At 35.7% G+C, this 16,073-nt stretch overlaps 1 protein-coding gene across 1 annotated transcript; it reads right to left on the bottom strand.

Annotated features, from left to right (window-relative positions):
* Positions 1-2,690: 2,690 nt before the first annotated feature.
* LOC114105060 (lysine-specific demethylase 4D) lies at positions 2,691-4,373 on the bottom strand. Its single transcript, XM_027951389.2, has one exon. It carries the CDS (start codon positions 4,215-4,217, stop codon positions 2,691-2,693), a length of 1,527 nt encoding a protein of 508 aa, XP_027807190.2. The 5' UTR covers positions 4,218-4,373.
* Positions 4,374-16,073: the final 11,700 nt, after the last annotated feature.

Here is a 16,073-nt window from a genome sequence, read left to right as displayed (position 1 = left end):
AAATATGGTATTGTTCCTCTCAGAGAGGTACTTCCACTAAATCTAGGGGTAGATCTTGAAATGATTTATCAAGCCTAGAGGACAAAACTTGCCTCATATCCTTGTGACTTTTAGTATTCAGAGGCATCTGTTTTTGCCAGGAGTTACAACAAAAATTCATGAATTGGAAGCAGAGATTATCATCTGGCATTTTCTAATTCCTCACATCCCTGAACAACCTTGCAATGAAGGAATATAATGTCAGCAAGGGGCACAGACCTTCACTTTCTCAATCAAGACCTAGAGTGGTGTTCTAGTTTCTTGCCTAGGAGCAGACTTCAAGAGCTCAGCACCGGGGGCATTTATTTAGAAGAGCCCTTGGGGTACACATAGCCAGGGGAAAGGGAAGGGACTGAGGCAGGGTTGAGCAGAGGGAAAAGTTGAGCTCAGGTTCAGGCTCAAAGACAGTCTAAGCCAATCATGCAAGGAACTCTGGAGCTGAACTGGCCCTTCAGAGTTGGCCCAGGTGGAGCAGGGTGGCCAAACTTTCATGCATCAGCATGGAGCAGTCATTTGATATGGGCTTCCCTAAGAAGAGCCATGGCCTTGGGTGAGGCATCTCTCCACAGCTGTAGGAACTGGGAGAGGAAACCTGTGTCCGTGCACACCAGGGGCAATAAAACTTCATCGGAAGGAATAAAAGCCTCCATCTCTCAGTCCTTACCAGATACGAATCCAATCGTTTCTCATGTGAGATATACTGTGGGCCCAGCAGCCCCCTAGGGCTGCTCCCTTTCAAGGAAATACAGTGAGCTTCAATCTTGTGGTCCCGCCATCTCAATATTGACTTTCTGTTTTTTTGGAAAACTGTCAATTTCTTATAAACCTAAGCACACATGAAACCCTAGAAAATATGCTCCTATAGGTCAGGCATGTCACTCCCATTCTCCTCTGTTCCTGGAGTTCCTGAGTTCAGTCTCTCAGCCTGGTTTTCCATCTCTTGTAACATTAGAAAAGACAGAATTGCTCACCTGGATGAGCTAGGGATGAAGATATGGGCTTTTGCTGCCTTTACTCAGGACCTCAAACATGTAACAACTTTTTATAACTCTTGTCTTCAATTTTACCTGGTACTTCCAATTCCACAGCCTTACTGAAATTCTGTGGGGAGGAGTGAGGATGCCTTTACTGAGTAGAGTCGGGCTTGCTTCTCTGAAATATTTTTTTCTCTATCAAAACTAGCACTTTCAACTTCAAAAATACATTCTGCTTTTGTCCACTGTGTGCATTTTCAATACTACCAATAAAGTCTAAGTTAGCATCACTCTCACTTGTATTATCTAGATGGTCTAGCTGCTATTCCAGCCCCACATTTTTCACAAGACTAAGCTGATTATTGAAATTTGGAAATCACATCATGTCAACTGCTGTTTTCAACTTCTAATGCCTTCTCCTTTCAAGTTACGAAAGAATCAAACACTTACCATGAGATAAGGCCCACATACTCTGGCCCTGCCTCTTCTTCCTTTCTATGCCCAAAACACAAATGAGCTTCCTCTCTGTTCCTAAGAAAACAGCATCACCCAGCTCCACATTAGGTCTATTGCATTTGTTGGTCTGTGAAAGTGGAAAATGCTGCTCTGGACCTTCCCTTTTTCTCATTTGGGCCTCAAAAATGTCTTCTGCTCTGAGAAGCTCTCCCTGACCAGGGGCTCATAACACATAATAGTAACTGAAATTGTCTCATTTATTGATTTGTGTACTTTTTTATTGGGCTGAATAAGGGAAATGTGAAATATACTTATACTACTGTCATGTATAACTAATTAGGACAACATTTTTAAAAATAATAAAAGCTTTCAAAAGTCAGTAGAAACTTGAAGAGAATGTTTTTCCTATGCTTGATCATCTCTCCCAGCAACTTAACTTCCATTGCCCTGCACATCATCCTCAAACATGGTTGCAAACAAAAAACTCTCAAAAAGATAGCCAGAATTCAGTGTGCATCCCCAAACCCACTCACCATCACCACACAATGTAACTAGCCTATAAAAAAAATGTTTTGAAACAATTAAGAAACATACATAAAAGAATATACTCCACTACCTGCCCCCATTGTTTGAAACTATAGTATTAGAAATAAGGTCAAATTTTAACATTTTGGTTCCATTACCTTTAATATACTTGTGAACAAATACTGGGTGAGAATACATTTTAAATACATCAAAATTTTAAAAGGCTTATCACCTTCTTTTCAGTGCTCTCTATTAACCTAATTGGTCAAAAGTGCCTCATTTTCCAAGAAAGGTAAGGGTGAGTGGGGAAAGGGAAGAGAACTGAAGGAGAACCAGAGCTCTGGATTCTTCACAATTGCATCATCATCCACAATGGGTTTGGAGGATGAGAGATTAGGGAAAATCAGGTTTCAGCAACCTCAGTGGAACCTAGTTCTCAAAGACACCAGAGGTATCCAGTGGATGATACCTAAGCTGGAGATCCAGAAGTTACCAGAGTCCAAGATCAGTGAGGAAGAACAAAGTATGCCAAATTTTATAACTATCAGGGACTCAGCAGTGCAGGAGGGGCATTGCAGGAGGGGCTCCCTCACGTCATGACCAGTGTTCCCCAAACTCATTCAAAGTTCTAAGATGTGCATTTGACCTGTCTCAGCAAACTTCCATGCAGCAGAGCACTAGGCTATAAAGGCAGTCTCAGGGCTTAGGGGTCATAGCAGGGTGCTGCAGCCCAGGGCTTAGAGGTTCAGGATTGATCATCAAATCTCCATGAGCAGTTTTGAGCCGACGCTCTGGGTCCAGAGCTATGCTGGCTGTGCCAGCAGACAGGCGTCTCTTGGCTGGAACCTGAGAAGTCTGTTCCTGAACCCTTAGTTCCCTAGGACGACGACCACGACCACGTCTGCCAGTCAGAACTGACGGATGCAGGGTCGGTGGCGGGACTGTTTCAGGCCCCTGGGAGCTGTGGGCTGTGGCCCTGGGCTGAACTGCAGCACTTCTGGCTGCCGATGGTAAGTTGGGCATCGGGCACACCTGAGCACTGCAGTGGGTCTCACCAGTGGCGGACTCAGGCAGAGCAGATTGTGAGGCCTGGCGGAGTGGGAGATGTTTCAGGCTGGGGGAAGCTTTCCTACGTGAAAGGACGTCCCTCCAGGTGGTCAACGCCTGTCTACCAGGCGCTGTAGGCTCAGTGTGGTCCACTACGGCCCTGTCTTGTCCGCATTTCCACAGCTCATAGCGCTCGGGTTGCAGGATGCGCACAAAGGCGTCCATGGAGAAGCTGACCCTGGCCTCCCCACAGCTGCACTGAGACGCCACTTTGCCATAATCAATCCACCTCGGAGTGGCGAAATTGATGGCTTCCGCACAGTTGAAACCATGGTTGAAGCCAGCATGGTAGCCATAGGGAAATGTCACCATGAACTCACCAGCCTCCTGAGTCACGCGATTGAAGGGAATGCCATTCTCCTTGAGGACTGTGGGCGAGATGAGGGCCACCTTGTGTCTTAGGAAGGCCTCACAGCCCTGGGAACTGCCCGGGAAAAGGTCCCTGGCCAGGCGCTCCAGGCGCTGACCGTGTTCAGGGGGCACCGCATACCACGTTTTGGGCTCCCCAAAGTGCAAGTAGTTGATGCTGTAAAGGTCCATGTCCTCCGTGTGCCATGCAAAAGTGGTCTTCCACATGCCAAAGTACAGGTAGGGCGTGTTGACACCCTCAATGACAACTCCACATTCCTGTTCCAACAGGTCCTGAATGGTTCCCAAGTGCCCCAGGTTCCACTCTTTAGTGCTTTCATCAAATAAGGAGCCACTGATGTCAGCACCATAAATTGGTGAGTCATACAGGCGGTTCTTCCAGTACTTTCTCTCCAGATCTTCAAAATTCAGGTGTGGGGGAGTTCTATACTTTTCGCTGTTTGCCAGGAGGTGATACTCTCCCACTGTCATGGCTTTCTTCTTTTTGTGGTATTGAGTGAACATACCTGCCTTCCCAGAGACCACCTGCTGCAGGGGAGTGGCTATTAAGATGTCACTGACATCATCATAAGACTGCCTGGCTCTCCATTCCTTGGGTGGAATTACCTTGGCCAGGCCAGCTCTGTGTGCCCCTTGGGATTCCATGTAAGCAATATACTTATCAAAATCATTAAACTCTTCTTTGGTTGGATGAAATATCATTATGCTACAGTTTGGATTCTGAGCACAGTTGGGCTTAGACTTCATAGTTTTGATTTAATAAGCAGCAAAATCCCAATATTTAGATATGTTCTAAATAGATGAGGTGGCAGAAAAATGATACTTTTTAATAATCAAATAGCTGTACTATGAGGCTGCAAGGTCCATCATACAACTATTTTTCAAATGAGATGATTCTTTCTTAGGCTTTTTTGTTGACCAAGAGGACTGTACTGCAGGCAATTTAGCTTTATCCAGATAATGATGGTGGCTTAGTCAGCAGCTCTATTATTCTCCTCAGTTGGTGCGTGGTTCTGTCCTCTTGAGGTCTTCCAAATTACCAAGGCTTGGGTGAGTGACTCAAATGTAGCAGTGTGTCTTTAGGGCAGTGTATAAAACAAAATCTGAAGGAGAGAATACAGAAATATTGAAAATTAATATGTAAAAAATTATTAGCAAACTACAAATTAAACACCATAATGGAATATTACCATTACAGAGAGGCTAAAATTTTATAATAATATTGTCAATATTATGAAACACTATATGAAACACTATAATCATTTTAGAAAACTATTTGGACAGTGACTTCTAAAATAGAACATGTGCATTTTTTATAATCCAAGTGTTATACATGCTCAGGAAATGTGTAAGTCTCTGCACTGAAACTCACATCTGAGAATGTTCATAACAACGTACTTCTAGTACCAAATACTGTAAACAACAAAAATATCACCAACAGAATGGATAAGTGTAGTATATTATTCCTATAATGGAATACCGTATAACAATGAAGACAAAAACTACAGAAATAGATTTTATAAAGATAATATTGAGCAAAATGGTTAAATTCAAGAGAATATCTATTACATGATCTCATTTACATAAAGGTCAAAGGAGACAAAGTAATCTATGCTCAAGGTAAAAATAATGGTTACATTTGGGAAAAAGAGAGATTGCTGTGAGTTGGGGCTAATGGAGTCTCTAAAGTAATGTTAATATGCTCTGAACCAGGGTGCTGCATATATACCCATCAGAATAGCTAATTTGTAATGCAGTAGAATGAATCCTATGTTCATATATGAATACATGACCAATGTAACTCCATATTATATGCAACCACAAGAATGGGAAGTTATATTCCATGTATGTATGTCAAAATACTTTCTACTGTCATGTATAACTAAAAAGAACAAAAAAAATTGTGATAACTCATCAAACTATTACTATTTCCACAAACTTCTATATGTATTTAAAATAGAGTTTAGATCAAAAACCACTAAAGACAACTAAGAAGTATATTTCATTATATTTAAATGGAAAAAAAATGACTGAAAATAAATTAACAAAACAATCTATTGAAAAGGCTAGAAAATTAGAATTTGAAGGAAAAAGGAGTGATAGTAAAGAAATAACCACAAATAACAATCATTTGTGCTAGAAAATTAGAATTTGAAGGAAAAAGGAGTGATAGTAAAGAAATAACCACAAATAACAATCATTTGTTTCCATAACTCATATTGTGTGGCTTTGTGGCATTTGTCCCCCCAAGTCTTACACAAGTGATAGCAACCCTACACAAACCAATCTAGCACAACAGAATTATTCCCCATAGAGGAGGGTCATCCAAAAGATATGAGAAAAGCAAATAGTGCATATTCAGTCAGAATTAGGGTTTTTCCTGGCAACTATAATACAGAGAGAGGAGGACATGGATGTTGGTGGAAGGATGGGTGACCAAGAGAATGATTATAATGATGGACTATTAAGTCTATTCTGGATTTTAAAAAAAGGAAATGAGAACATGAACCCCGGGATCCAGTTTGGCTTCTCTCCTGTTTACAATCATCACAACTCAAGCTAGACTTAAAGGGTCTATATGTATCATGTGATAATGTCCCCATCATACCCTAATTTTTAATTTTAAAAAATTATTCTAAAATAATATTATCATATTTTTTGGAATATATAATCAAACATTTCAGAATATATAACCAACTAGTTCATTCTATTTGAATACTTGCTCTAAAAACAAGAAAAGAGGAATGTGAAATAATTTAGGAGGAGAGTTCAATATCAGAAACTTAAATACCATGCTAAGGGGCTTTCCTCCAAGAAATAACAAATACAAAGTATAGTATCACACAAGCTCCCATTTTGTATTGAATATACTATTAATAAGCTTTGAATATTTGTCTTTGTTTTATACATTTGTTTATAATTACGTTATTTCTACATTTGTAAGGATTTTAAGAAGAATGAGGCTATGTTTCCTTAAATGTATAGTCTTCAGATATTGCACATCAAAAGGAAATACTCTGGTTTTCCTGAGTAATTCTGTGCTCACAACAAAATTGCTCAGAATTTGCCAGGAAAAATGACAGAGTAAGCCTTCTGTACTCTAGCCAGATGTGTCATTTCTCACTAAGTCTTGTATGTTCAGTTTTAGTGTTAGACTGCCTTCTTGCTTCTGTCAAGTGGAACCACATGACACCAGTAAAGAATAATTACCCTGCCTTCTCGGATAGTCTTCCATTTTATCCTTAACCATAGTAACTACAGTAAGAAAAAATCTTCATCTAAGGAAATTTGATAGTTCTGACAATAAAAGAAAAGCATTTCCTTCTTATCAGAATGATTTAAAAAATGATTCTTGCAGGGCTGGGGTTGTGGTTGGTTCAGTGGAGAGCGCTTGCCTAGCATGTGAGGCACTGGGTTTGATCCTTAGCACCACATAAAAATAAATAAATAAAAAATTTAGGAAAATGATTCTTGGTCCCTTAAACCTGAAGAATTTCTGGAAATTAGGAAGTTTTTCCTTTATGTCTTTTAAAATATTGCCTTCTAAGCCTCTCCAGGTATGTGTGTGTGTGTGTGTATGTGTGTGTGCGTGTGTGTGTGTGTGTGTGTGTGTTTAAACTGGAAAAGGTGAAGACTGAAGACTAATCAGTTTAACAGCCCCTTTACTGCAATCCTTGCCCAAATTGTAGGATGAGTCTTTTTATCTTTCCAGATGCATACATATTTCAAATTTATTACTTCAAATGGGGGGTTTTGGCAAAATGCCTTAGACATTGGTCAGAGTTTCTTCTGACAGTCAATATCCAAATGCTGTACTTAACATTTTCTTATTAAATTAGAAAGTCTATTTACTATTCACTGAAAATAATTTATAACCATAATGTCTGATAGGTGAATAAATTCTATTAGGTAATTACTTATGTATTTATTCCAAATTCATTGTCCAGAACGGTATACCCAGTAAAATAAAGGTTGAATGAATGAAATTCCTTAGATATTGATAAAAAGAATTTATTATAGGATTAAATATCTTAAGATCTAAAACTTTCCAGCAAGAATCTATTATTTTATATCATCACTATTAAGCAAACTTATTATGGAAAATTTTTTTTTACAAATTTGGGAAGTGACAAACTGTAGCTCAAGTTGTAATTTACATTTTTGAGGTTGCTACTAAGGTTAATTTTTTTAAAGAATATTAGCCATCTAGATTTCATCATATGTATTGGTTCATATCTCTTGTCCATTTTTCTCTAGTGTGTTTTCTTATCTATTTTATGAAAATTTTACTTATTACTTAACATATTAAACCCTTTGTTAGATATGTTAATGATTTTTCCCAATTTGGTATTTCTTTAATTTCAATTTTTTATATTGTTGAATCTACTTCCCCATAAAGAGGTACATAAATATTTTCTAAGGTTTCTTTTCCTTTCTACCTGCTAATTGTGCCTTTAATTCTGTTTTTCTTTTAGGGAGTTTTTAATTGCTTTGTGGATATTGGCATAAGAATGGGTATGGGTATTAGGAGGATATCAATCTGTCTCTTGTTCATTGTATGTGCTTGTTATTCTTGTTTTGATGGGCTTCTTTTTAAAAAATTGTTTTGTAGGTGTAGATGAACAGAATGCCTTTGTTTTGTTTTGTTTTCTTTTTATGTAGTGCTAAGGATTGAACCCAGTGCCTCATGGCATGTGCTCTGCCATTGAGCTACAACCCCAGTCCTGATGGGCTTATTTTTGTTGTTTGATTTGGCTTGTTTTTTCTCAAAATTTTTGTTCCAATATTCTTAAATTTTATAAATCACAAAAATTGGTTTCTTTAATGTTAGGAATTTTTTAGTAACTTCTTTAATGACTTCCTTTAAATGACTTTAATGCATTTCATCTGTACATAATTCCTGTTAATTGGATATTGGATCACTCATGTATTAGACCTCCAGTTTTCATATTATTCTTTTTCTCCCAATTTTCTATCCATTTTATCATTACACCATATCTTCTGAAAAATTTCCCCTTTTTCATCTTCTAAACCTCCTATTTGTTTTTTTTCATTTCTCTCATCAAAATTTAAATTTCCAAAATTTAAATCATTTCTGTTCCCTTGTTTTTGTTTTGTTTTTTATATGTAGATTACCTTTGTTTTCTTTCTTATTGTCTTGTTCTTGTTTTATGGATGTATTTCTTCTATTTCTTTGAAAATACTAAAATATCAGTGGTTTTTGAAGTTTTATTTTGTTCTCTTATATGGTGTGTTTCTTTGACATTGCTTTTTGTCCTTTTTTATAATTTTGGGTCTTTATCTTTCACATTTAAGGCTGTCCTCAAAGGTCCTCAAAATGTCCTTAATGGTTGCTTCATATAAAAGCAAACTCAAGAAACCTGAGCATGGGGACAGGTTTGAGGATCATGCTTCCTGCCTGGCGACCTGGCTGTTTTCTGGGTGAAGCTTGATGCTACTCCCTCCAGGGCTAGTCAGATTCCATGTGAAGGATCCTTTGACTTTTCTCCTCAAGGCAACAGGTCTTCCCCAACAGAATGAAAAATAGGCCTAAAAGTTCCAGCATCCAGCTCATAAAATTTACTTGCTTTTTCCATGACAACCAAACTCTTAATGGTTCCTGGAAATTTCCACTCCAGAGACCACCTTTTTACCTAGAAAATTAATCTTCTGCTCCGTTCAGAGAATAGCAATTTACCTGGCTTTCAGAGGAAGAGTGGGGATCTGGGACACAAACTGCTACTTACACTTTCAACAACTCCTCCTTGGTCTCATTTCAATTGCCACTTACAGTGGTGCCTAACACCATGGGATCCTAAGCCTTTTGGACTCTGTAGAGACAATTGTGATGCTTCTTGACTTTTCTCCCTGCAAATTTAGGACCCAACTTTCCAGGGTTTAACAAATCAGTTTATACTTCTTCATTGACTTTCCAACATCCAGATTTTACCATGATCTTGTCTTCTTTATCACTTTCTGTCTCTGTAAGTTTATTTCTTAAAACACAAATCTTATTATTGTCACTTTGTGGGTTTTTTGGAAAGAGTAAGGAATAATTGGGTTCAAACCACTATCTTCATTGATTTTCATTTTCTTAAATGTATCTCACCATACTTTCCTATACAAACTCTTGGTTCTAGTCAAATAGTTTTAGTCACTGCTCATGACACTATATTCTTCCTTCCTCACTTGACTTCTCCCTTCTTTTAAGTTATCAACCCTTACTTTCAGACCAATCTAAGCCCTGCTACATGAGGAATCTTTAATCATTCCTAGACTTTGATGAGGATTCTGTCCTCTATACTCCATGAGCACTATTTGGCTGGGCTATTTATTTGGTGCTTAATGTAAATTGTTGATGTGGGAGTCCTCCAGAATGCATTTTACTTGAAAGGCATCTTTCATCTAATGGGCATTTATCTTAGGTAATGAATCTTACTTCTTTGAGATGCTTTGCTTTTCTCTTTAAAATATCTGTATGTCTCTGGACTCAGAAGCCTGTATTAATAAGCTGCCCAGGAAAGAAAAAGTAAAAAGGTGACTTTTCCTGTACCCTTTTAAAGTGTCTATACATGAAATATTTGGTGTGGGCCTCCTATTTAGGAATATCAGAAGGAGTATGAATATAGAGAAAAAGACCCATAGTAGAAGTATCAGGCATGAAGAACAAGATTAAATTGTACATAAAACCTGAAGATTGAGATTTGGACTTTAAATTCAGCTATTTAAGTGTCACTTTAAAATTCCATTGTGACATAATAATTTGAGCATGAGATTATTAACCGCATTGAAGTCATCTCTATTTGCTTTCATCTGTTGTATGGATTCCATAGTAGTAATAGTGCTATAGAATCTGGGAGCAGAGAGACACAGGAGTGAGAAGTCTTTTTTTAACATTTATTTATTTATGTATCTTTAGTTTTAGGCGGACACATTATTTTGTTTTTATATGGTGCTAAGGATCGAACCCAGTGCCTCATGCATGCTAGGCGAGCGCTCCACCACTGAGCCCCGCCTCAGCCCCGAGAAGTCTTTTAGAATCTATCTTCAAGGATAGATTCAATGAGGCCAATACTAATACATGCTTCTTTGAATTATTAATACTTTAAACACATTTCTTCAGTAGCATTTAAGCCTGGTTCTTGGGTTCCTCCAGAGACTCTATAAACTACTCAATGCTTCAAAGAACAATCTCCTTTGGCTTAAACAAAATAGAATGATTTCTATAGTATGCAGCTAAAAGAATCCTGATCAATGCATTTTCCCCCTCCCTCATTCCTACTCTTCAAAGGCAATTATCATAAATTATAGCTGTTTCTTCTGGGTTTGTTATTTTTACCTATGTTTTTGGACTTTTCAATTTTAGATACTGCAGACACTGGTACAAAGACATGAATTTTATTCTTTTATGACTGTTCCATAACCTGTCATCATAACTCTCATGTAGCTGTATCAAATTTTTTGGTTAAATTAAAGGCCTGAATTTTTACTATGTAAGATCAAACACAGATGATTCATGTAAGGTATTGCGATTGCATTACAATTGAAGTACAAATTTGTTATCTTGTATTTGAAAACTGTCTCATTATTTCATTTGATTTGCTTTACTTTGTATATATTCATTCCCAGATCATTTCCACAAATTTATTTTAAATGCATACAACATACCAGGTACAAAAATAGATTTCTCTTCTCAGAAATCCAAGGGATTGCCTTTCCCTCTCTGTTATGTTAGAGCCCTGATCCTCCTCCATCTTGGTCTCATTCCTAGTTTACTCACTTGTGTTGGTATACTATATCCACCAAGAGCACCCTTGGAAGCTTAATTAAGTAGAGATTAAGTTGCTCAAAAGCATCTCTAGGAGGACTACAGATTTGGGTTTGAAGACTGAATCCAGGAATAATACCCAAATTATCTACCAAACTGTTTTGAGGTATTCATGTACCTCTTCTTGTCAAAGGAACCAAAATCAGAAAGAGAAATTTCCAACTAAAATTGATGTCATTGCTGCCTCTGAAAGCTAACTCTCTTAGCATATTCTTTCAGAAATGTATCCTTTGCAAAATCTGCCTCTTTACATTTCTTCAAATTAAAGCCCTGCATGTATTGGATACAGCCTAGGTTACAGGCCTATGTCTTTGTTGCAATAGATGCTGGGCAGTTGAATTCTGGCTTCAACTTTGGTGAGGCAGGAATCCCAATATGAAATATCTCCAAATACAAAGGAATTTTAAAGTTATTGGGTGGTTGAAAATATCACAATTGTTTACCAGAGTTTGCACACCTGAAAATGTTTTCATTCTACCCTCATGCTTTTCTTTCAGAATTCTGAAAACACTCTTCCATTTAATTTTAGCTTCTCAAAATCCCAAACCAATCTCTCGGATCCTTTTTTTTTTATAAAGGACACTTTTAGGATACTCCTTTGATCTTCATTTTCAAAGCTTTCACTTAGACATGATTTGTAGATCTTTCTTGTCAACTATTGTTGTGTCCGATATAGAAACTCACATTCTTCATTACCGTGAAATTGTCTTTTGTTTCTCTCCTTGTACATACAATTAGTTGGACATAAAACCTCTTGACTGTGCTCTAATTTTCATACTTTTCCTCTTACATTTTAACATTTTGTTTTATATTTACCAAACTTCTTGGTTATTTTTAATTTCCAGAAATGTTCTTTGAATATTCTATCATAGATTTTTAAGATTTTGCATGGCTACCCATTTTCTCTTCTCTAAGAGTATTAATTACAGGGATTTTTAAAAGTTTCATTTATGCTCTACATTGTATCTGTTTTCTCTGCATTCACATTTCCAGGAAGTTTTGGTTTCTATCTTGCATGTTAAATGTATTCCTCACATACATGTTTATATGTCTTGTATTTAAGAACAGGGTATTAAAGAGTTGCATTTACAATGTATACTAGTGAGTTTCATAGTTTCTAACAGGGACCTTGTCATTTCCTTTGGGATGGGAATACCTGTCAGTACTGAAGATAAATGTCTAATAAAAAGCTTCTAAAATTACACATTTATCTAATTTGAAATTGATACCCCAGAATTTATGGTGTCTGAGTTTTTGATTTTGAGAAATATTAAAAACAGAAAAAAGTAGAGACAATCTATAACAAAAACCTGCATTCCAACCAGCGAAAATTGACACCTTCATATTTGCTTAATGTAGTTTATTTAGAATTTACACAACACAAAATTCACCCATTTAAGTGTACATTTCAGTGTTTTTAGTATAGTTACAAAGCTGCTCAACCATCACTGCAATCTAATATTAGAACATTTCCATCACTCCAAAAAAAAAAGAATCTTTGTTCCCATCTTCAGTCACAGCCCATATACACTCCACCCCTCCAAGGCAGCCACTAATCTGCTTTTTAATCTCTTATCAATTTGCCTACTCTTGATATTTAACATAAACAAAATCATATAATATATAATATGTGGTCTTTTGTGTCTGTCTTCTTTCATTCAGCATGTTTTTGAGGCTCATTCATGTTGTAGTATCAGTATTTTGATTCCTTTGATGGCTGAATAATATTTTATAGTGTTCTGGATAGACCATATTTGACAGATCAATTCTTTGGTTAATGGATATTTAGACTGTTTTCATTTTTAAGCTATTATGAATATTTGTGTACAAGTCTGTATTGTAGATATGTTTTTATTTATCCAGGATAAATACACAGAAGTGAGATTGTTGGGTCATATCACAACACCGTGTTTTAACATTTTGAGAAATTGCTATGCTGTTTTCCTAAGTAACTACAACTTTTTATATTCCCACAAATAATATATGAGGGTTCCGATTTCTAACATCCTTACCAATACTTGTTATCATCAGTCTTTTAATTATAGCAGTTCTAGTAAGGATGAAGTAACAGTCATTGTAGGCTTTCATTTGCATTTCCTTAATGACTAATTGAGCATCTTTTCATAAGCCTATTGGCCATTCACATATCTTTTTTGGAGAAAATTCTATTCAAATTTTGCTCATTTTTTGATTTGTCTTCTTATAAATGAGTTGCAAGAGATCTTTGTATGTTCTGGTCAAAAGTCCTTACCAGATACGTGACTTGCATGTATTTTATCCAAATCTGTGGATTTTCTTTTCACTTTCTTGACTATGTCTTTTGAAGTGTACAAGTTTTGAATTATAATGAAGTCCACCTTATCAATTTTCCACATTATTGCTTGTACTTTTTGGTGTTGTATCTAAAAAATCATTACCCAGCCCAAGGTCATGAAGAGTTTCATTATTTCTTCTAAGATTTTTTAAATTTTAGCTTCCATTTAAGTCTATGATCAATCTTGACTTAATTTTTTTAAAGAGATCCAAATTCATTGTTTTTGTATGTGGATATTCGTTGTTCCAGCACCATTTGTTGAAGATTATTCTTCCCACTCCCAGCATTGAATTATCTTAGAACTTTTGTTGAACATCAATGATCATAAATGTGAGAGTTTATTACTTTCAATTGTATCCCATCAAACCTATCACTATGCTTACACCAAAGCCTTAAATATTATTATAGCTCTGTGGCTCCATGTTGTTCTTTTTCAAGATTGTTTTATGTCTATACTGTGTCCTTTGTTTCCAGACAAATTTTAGTATCAACCCTTAATTTCAAAGGACAAAGAACAAGCATAAATAATGATAGAGATTGCACTGACAAAGCAGATCAATTTAGGGAACATTACCATCTTAACACATTTAAATCTTCTGCTCTGTGAACATGGAATGTCTTTCATTTAACTTTTAATTGAATATGTTTGTAGTTTCTAGTGTATAAGTTCTGCATTTCTTTTACTAAACTTATTCCTAAACATTTCTTTTTAAAAATATTGTAAATAAAACTTTCCTTAATTGTTTATTGCTAGTATATAGAAATCAACTGTTTTTTTTTTAAACTGATCTTATACCCTGAAACCTTGCTAACTTTTTGTTCTAGTAGTTTTTTGGTTCCTTATGATTCTCCATATATAAGATCATGTTCTCTGGCAAAAGTTTTATTTTTCCCTTCCAATCTGGATGCTTTTTCAATGCATTCCCATGCCTAATTGCCCTGATTAGATATTGAATAGAAATAGTGAGAACAGCCATCTTTAAGGATCTTTTTCCTCCTTCAAATGCTTCAAAGCAAAAGAAATATATTTCAGATTAAGTAGAGGTCCCCTTCCCAAAGCCTTTTCTTCTTTCTCTCCCCACAGGTAACTACAATCATGAATTTGGATATCTTTTTATTTCTGTGTGTGTATGTCCCCATTAATAAGAATATTGTATGGATATCTGCCATTTTTACTTTATACAAATTATATAATCATTTCCAATAATTTTTAAATTCAAATTTAAGACATGATAATATATCATATACATACATATAAGTGTATATACACACATACATATGTTATCCATGGCCTGTTAATAAGAATGTATTTTACTAATGCATTTCCCTATTGGTGGGCATTTACAATACTTCCAATGCTTTGTATTATAAACAATGGTGCATGGAAATTTTCACTTGTGTCTTGTGCTTATATGCAATCATTTATCTAAGGTAAATACTTTGAGGCATTATTTCTAAATGATATAGAACCTACACTTTGTATTTTACTAGGAAATGTCAAATCATCCTACCTAGTCAAATTGCCGTACCAGACATCATATCAACTAATTGAGAAAGACAGTTTCTGATTCTCTACATCTCCATGTATGCTTGATAATGTCAGTTTCTTATACTAGAGCAATTTGAATGATTCATATCCTTTTTATTATGAATAACTGTGTGACCTACTTACTGATGAAGTCAAATACTTTTTCATTGATTTACTAACCTTTGTGGGTTTCAGTTCTGTCAATTCCCAATTATATATTGTACTCATTTTTTTCAGTTAGATTCCTTTTCTTTTTCTATTGATTTACAAAAGTTCTTTAAATATTTGAGACAATAATTCTGCTTTGTACTCTTACAAATGTTTTGTTCCAGCTCTCTACTTCCACTTAAATTTCTTATAATGTCATATTTTGAAAAAAAAATAAATGTAATAAAATTTATTAATTTGTTTCATTATATTTTATTCCTTTAAGTCTTGTTTAAGTAATCCATCTCTTTGAGGTCATATCTTGTAATCGTTTTACTTTATTTTTCATTTGTTTCACTCATTTAAAACACTATATTTTTTGGTTTGGGCTTGTTTGGGGTTTTTTTGATTTGTTTGGTTTGTTTTTGTATTTAGAAGTCCAGATGTCTAGAACCATTTTTTCCCTTGAGTTGGAATCTTCCTCTCACATGCCAAGTTACAATATAAGCAAAGACCTCTTTCTAAACTCTCCATCTGGTCCATTGATTCATTTGTACACTTCTGTGCTAATGCTATGCTGCTTTAATTATTATATTATACTTACCACTGATAGTTGGTAAAGGAAATCTCAATATCCTTATCCTAATCTTCTTTAGAATTAATTTAGCTAGATTTATAAACTTTAGCATTCATTTTAGAGTAAATATGTCAAGTTCTATAAAAGTCTTGCTGGTTGAATTAGAATCACACTAAAATTATAGTGTATTATAAATTTTTTTCTTTTTT

Source organism: Marmota flaviventris, chromosome 9 (assembly GCF_047511675.1).
Source record: "Marmota flaviventris isolate mMarFla1 chromosome 9, mMarFla1.hap1, whole genome shotgun sequence".
Taxonomy (NCBI): domain Eukaryota; kingdom Metazoa; phylum Chordata; class Mammalia; order Rodentia; family Sciuridae; genus Marmota; species Marmota flaviventris.
The sequence above is the reverse complement of the archived record's forward strand: the minus strand, read 5'-3'. Positions and strand labels throughout refer to the sequence as shown.

Excerpts from the sequence above, each read along its gene's own strand:
- LOC114105060 (XM_027951389.2), bottom strand. The coding sequence starts at position 4,217 with ATGAAGTCTAAGCCCAACTGTGCTCAGAATCCAAACTGTAGCATAATG.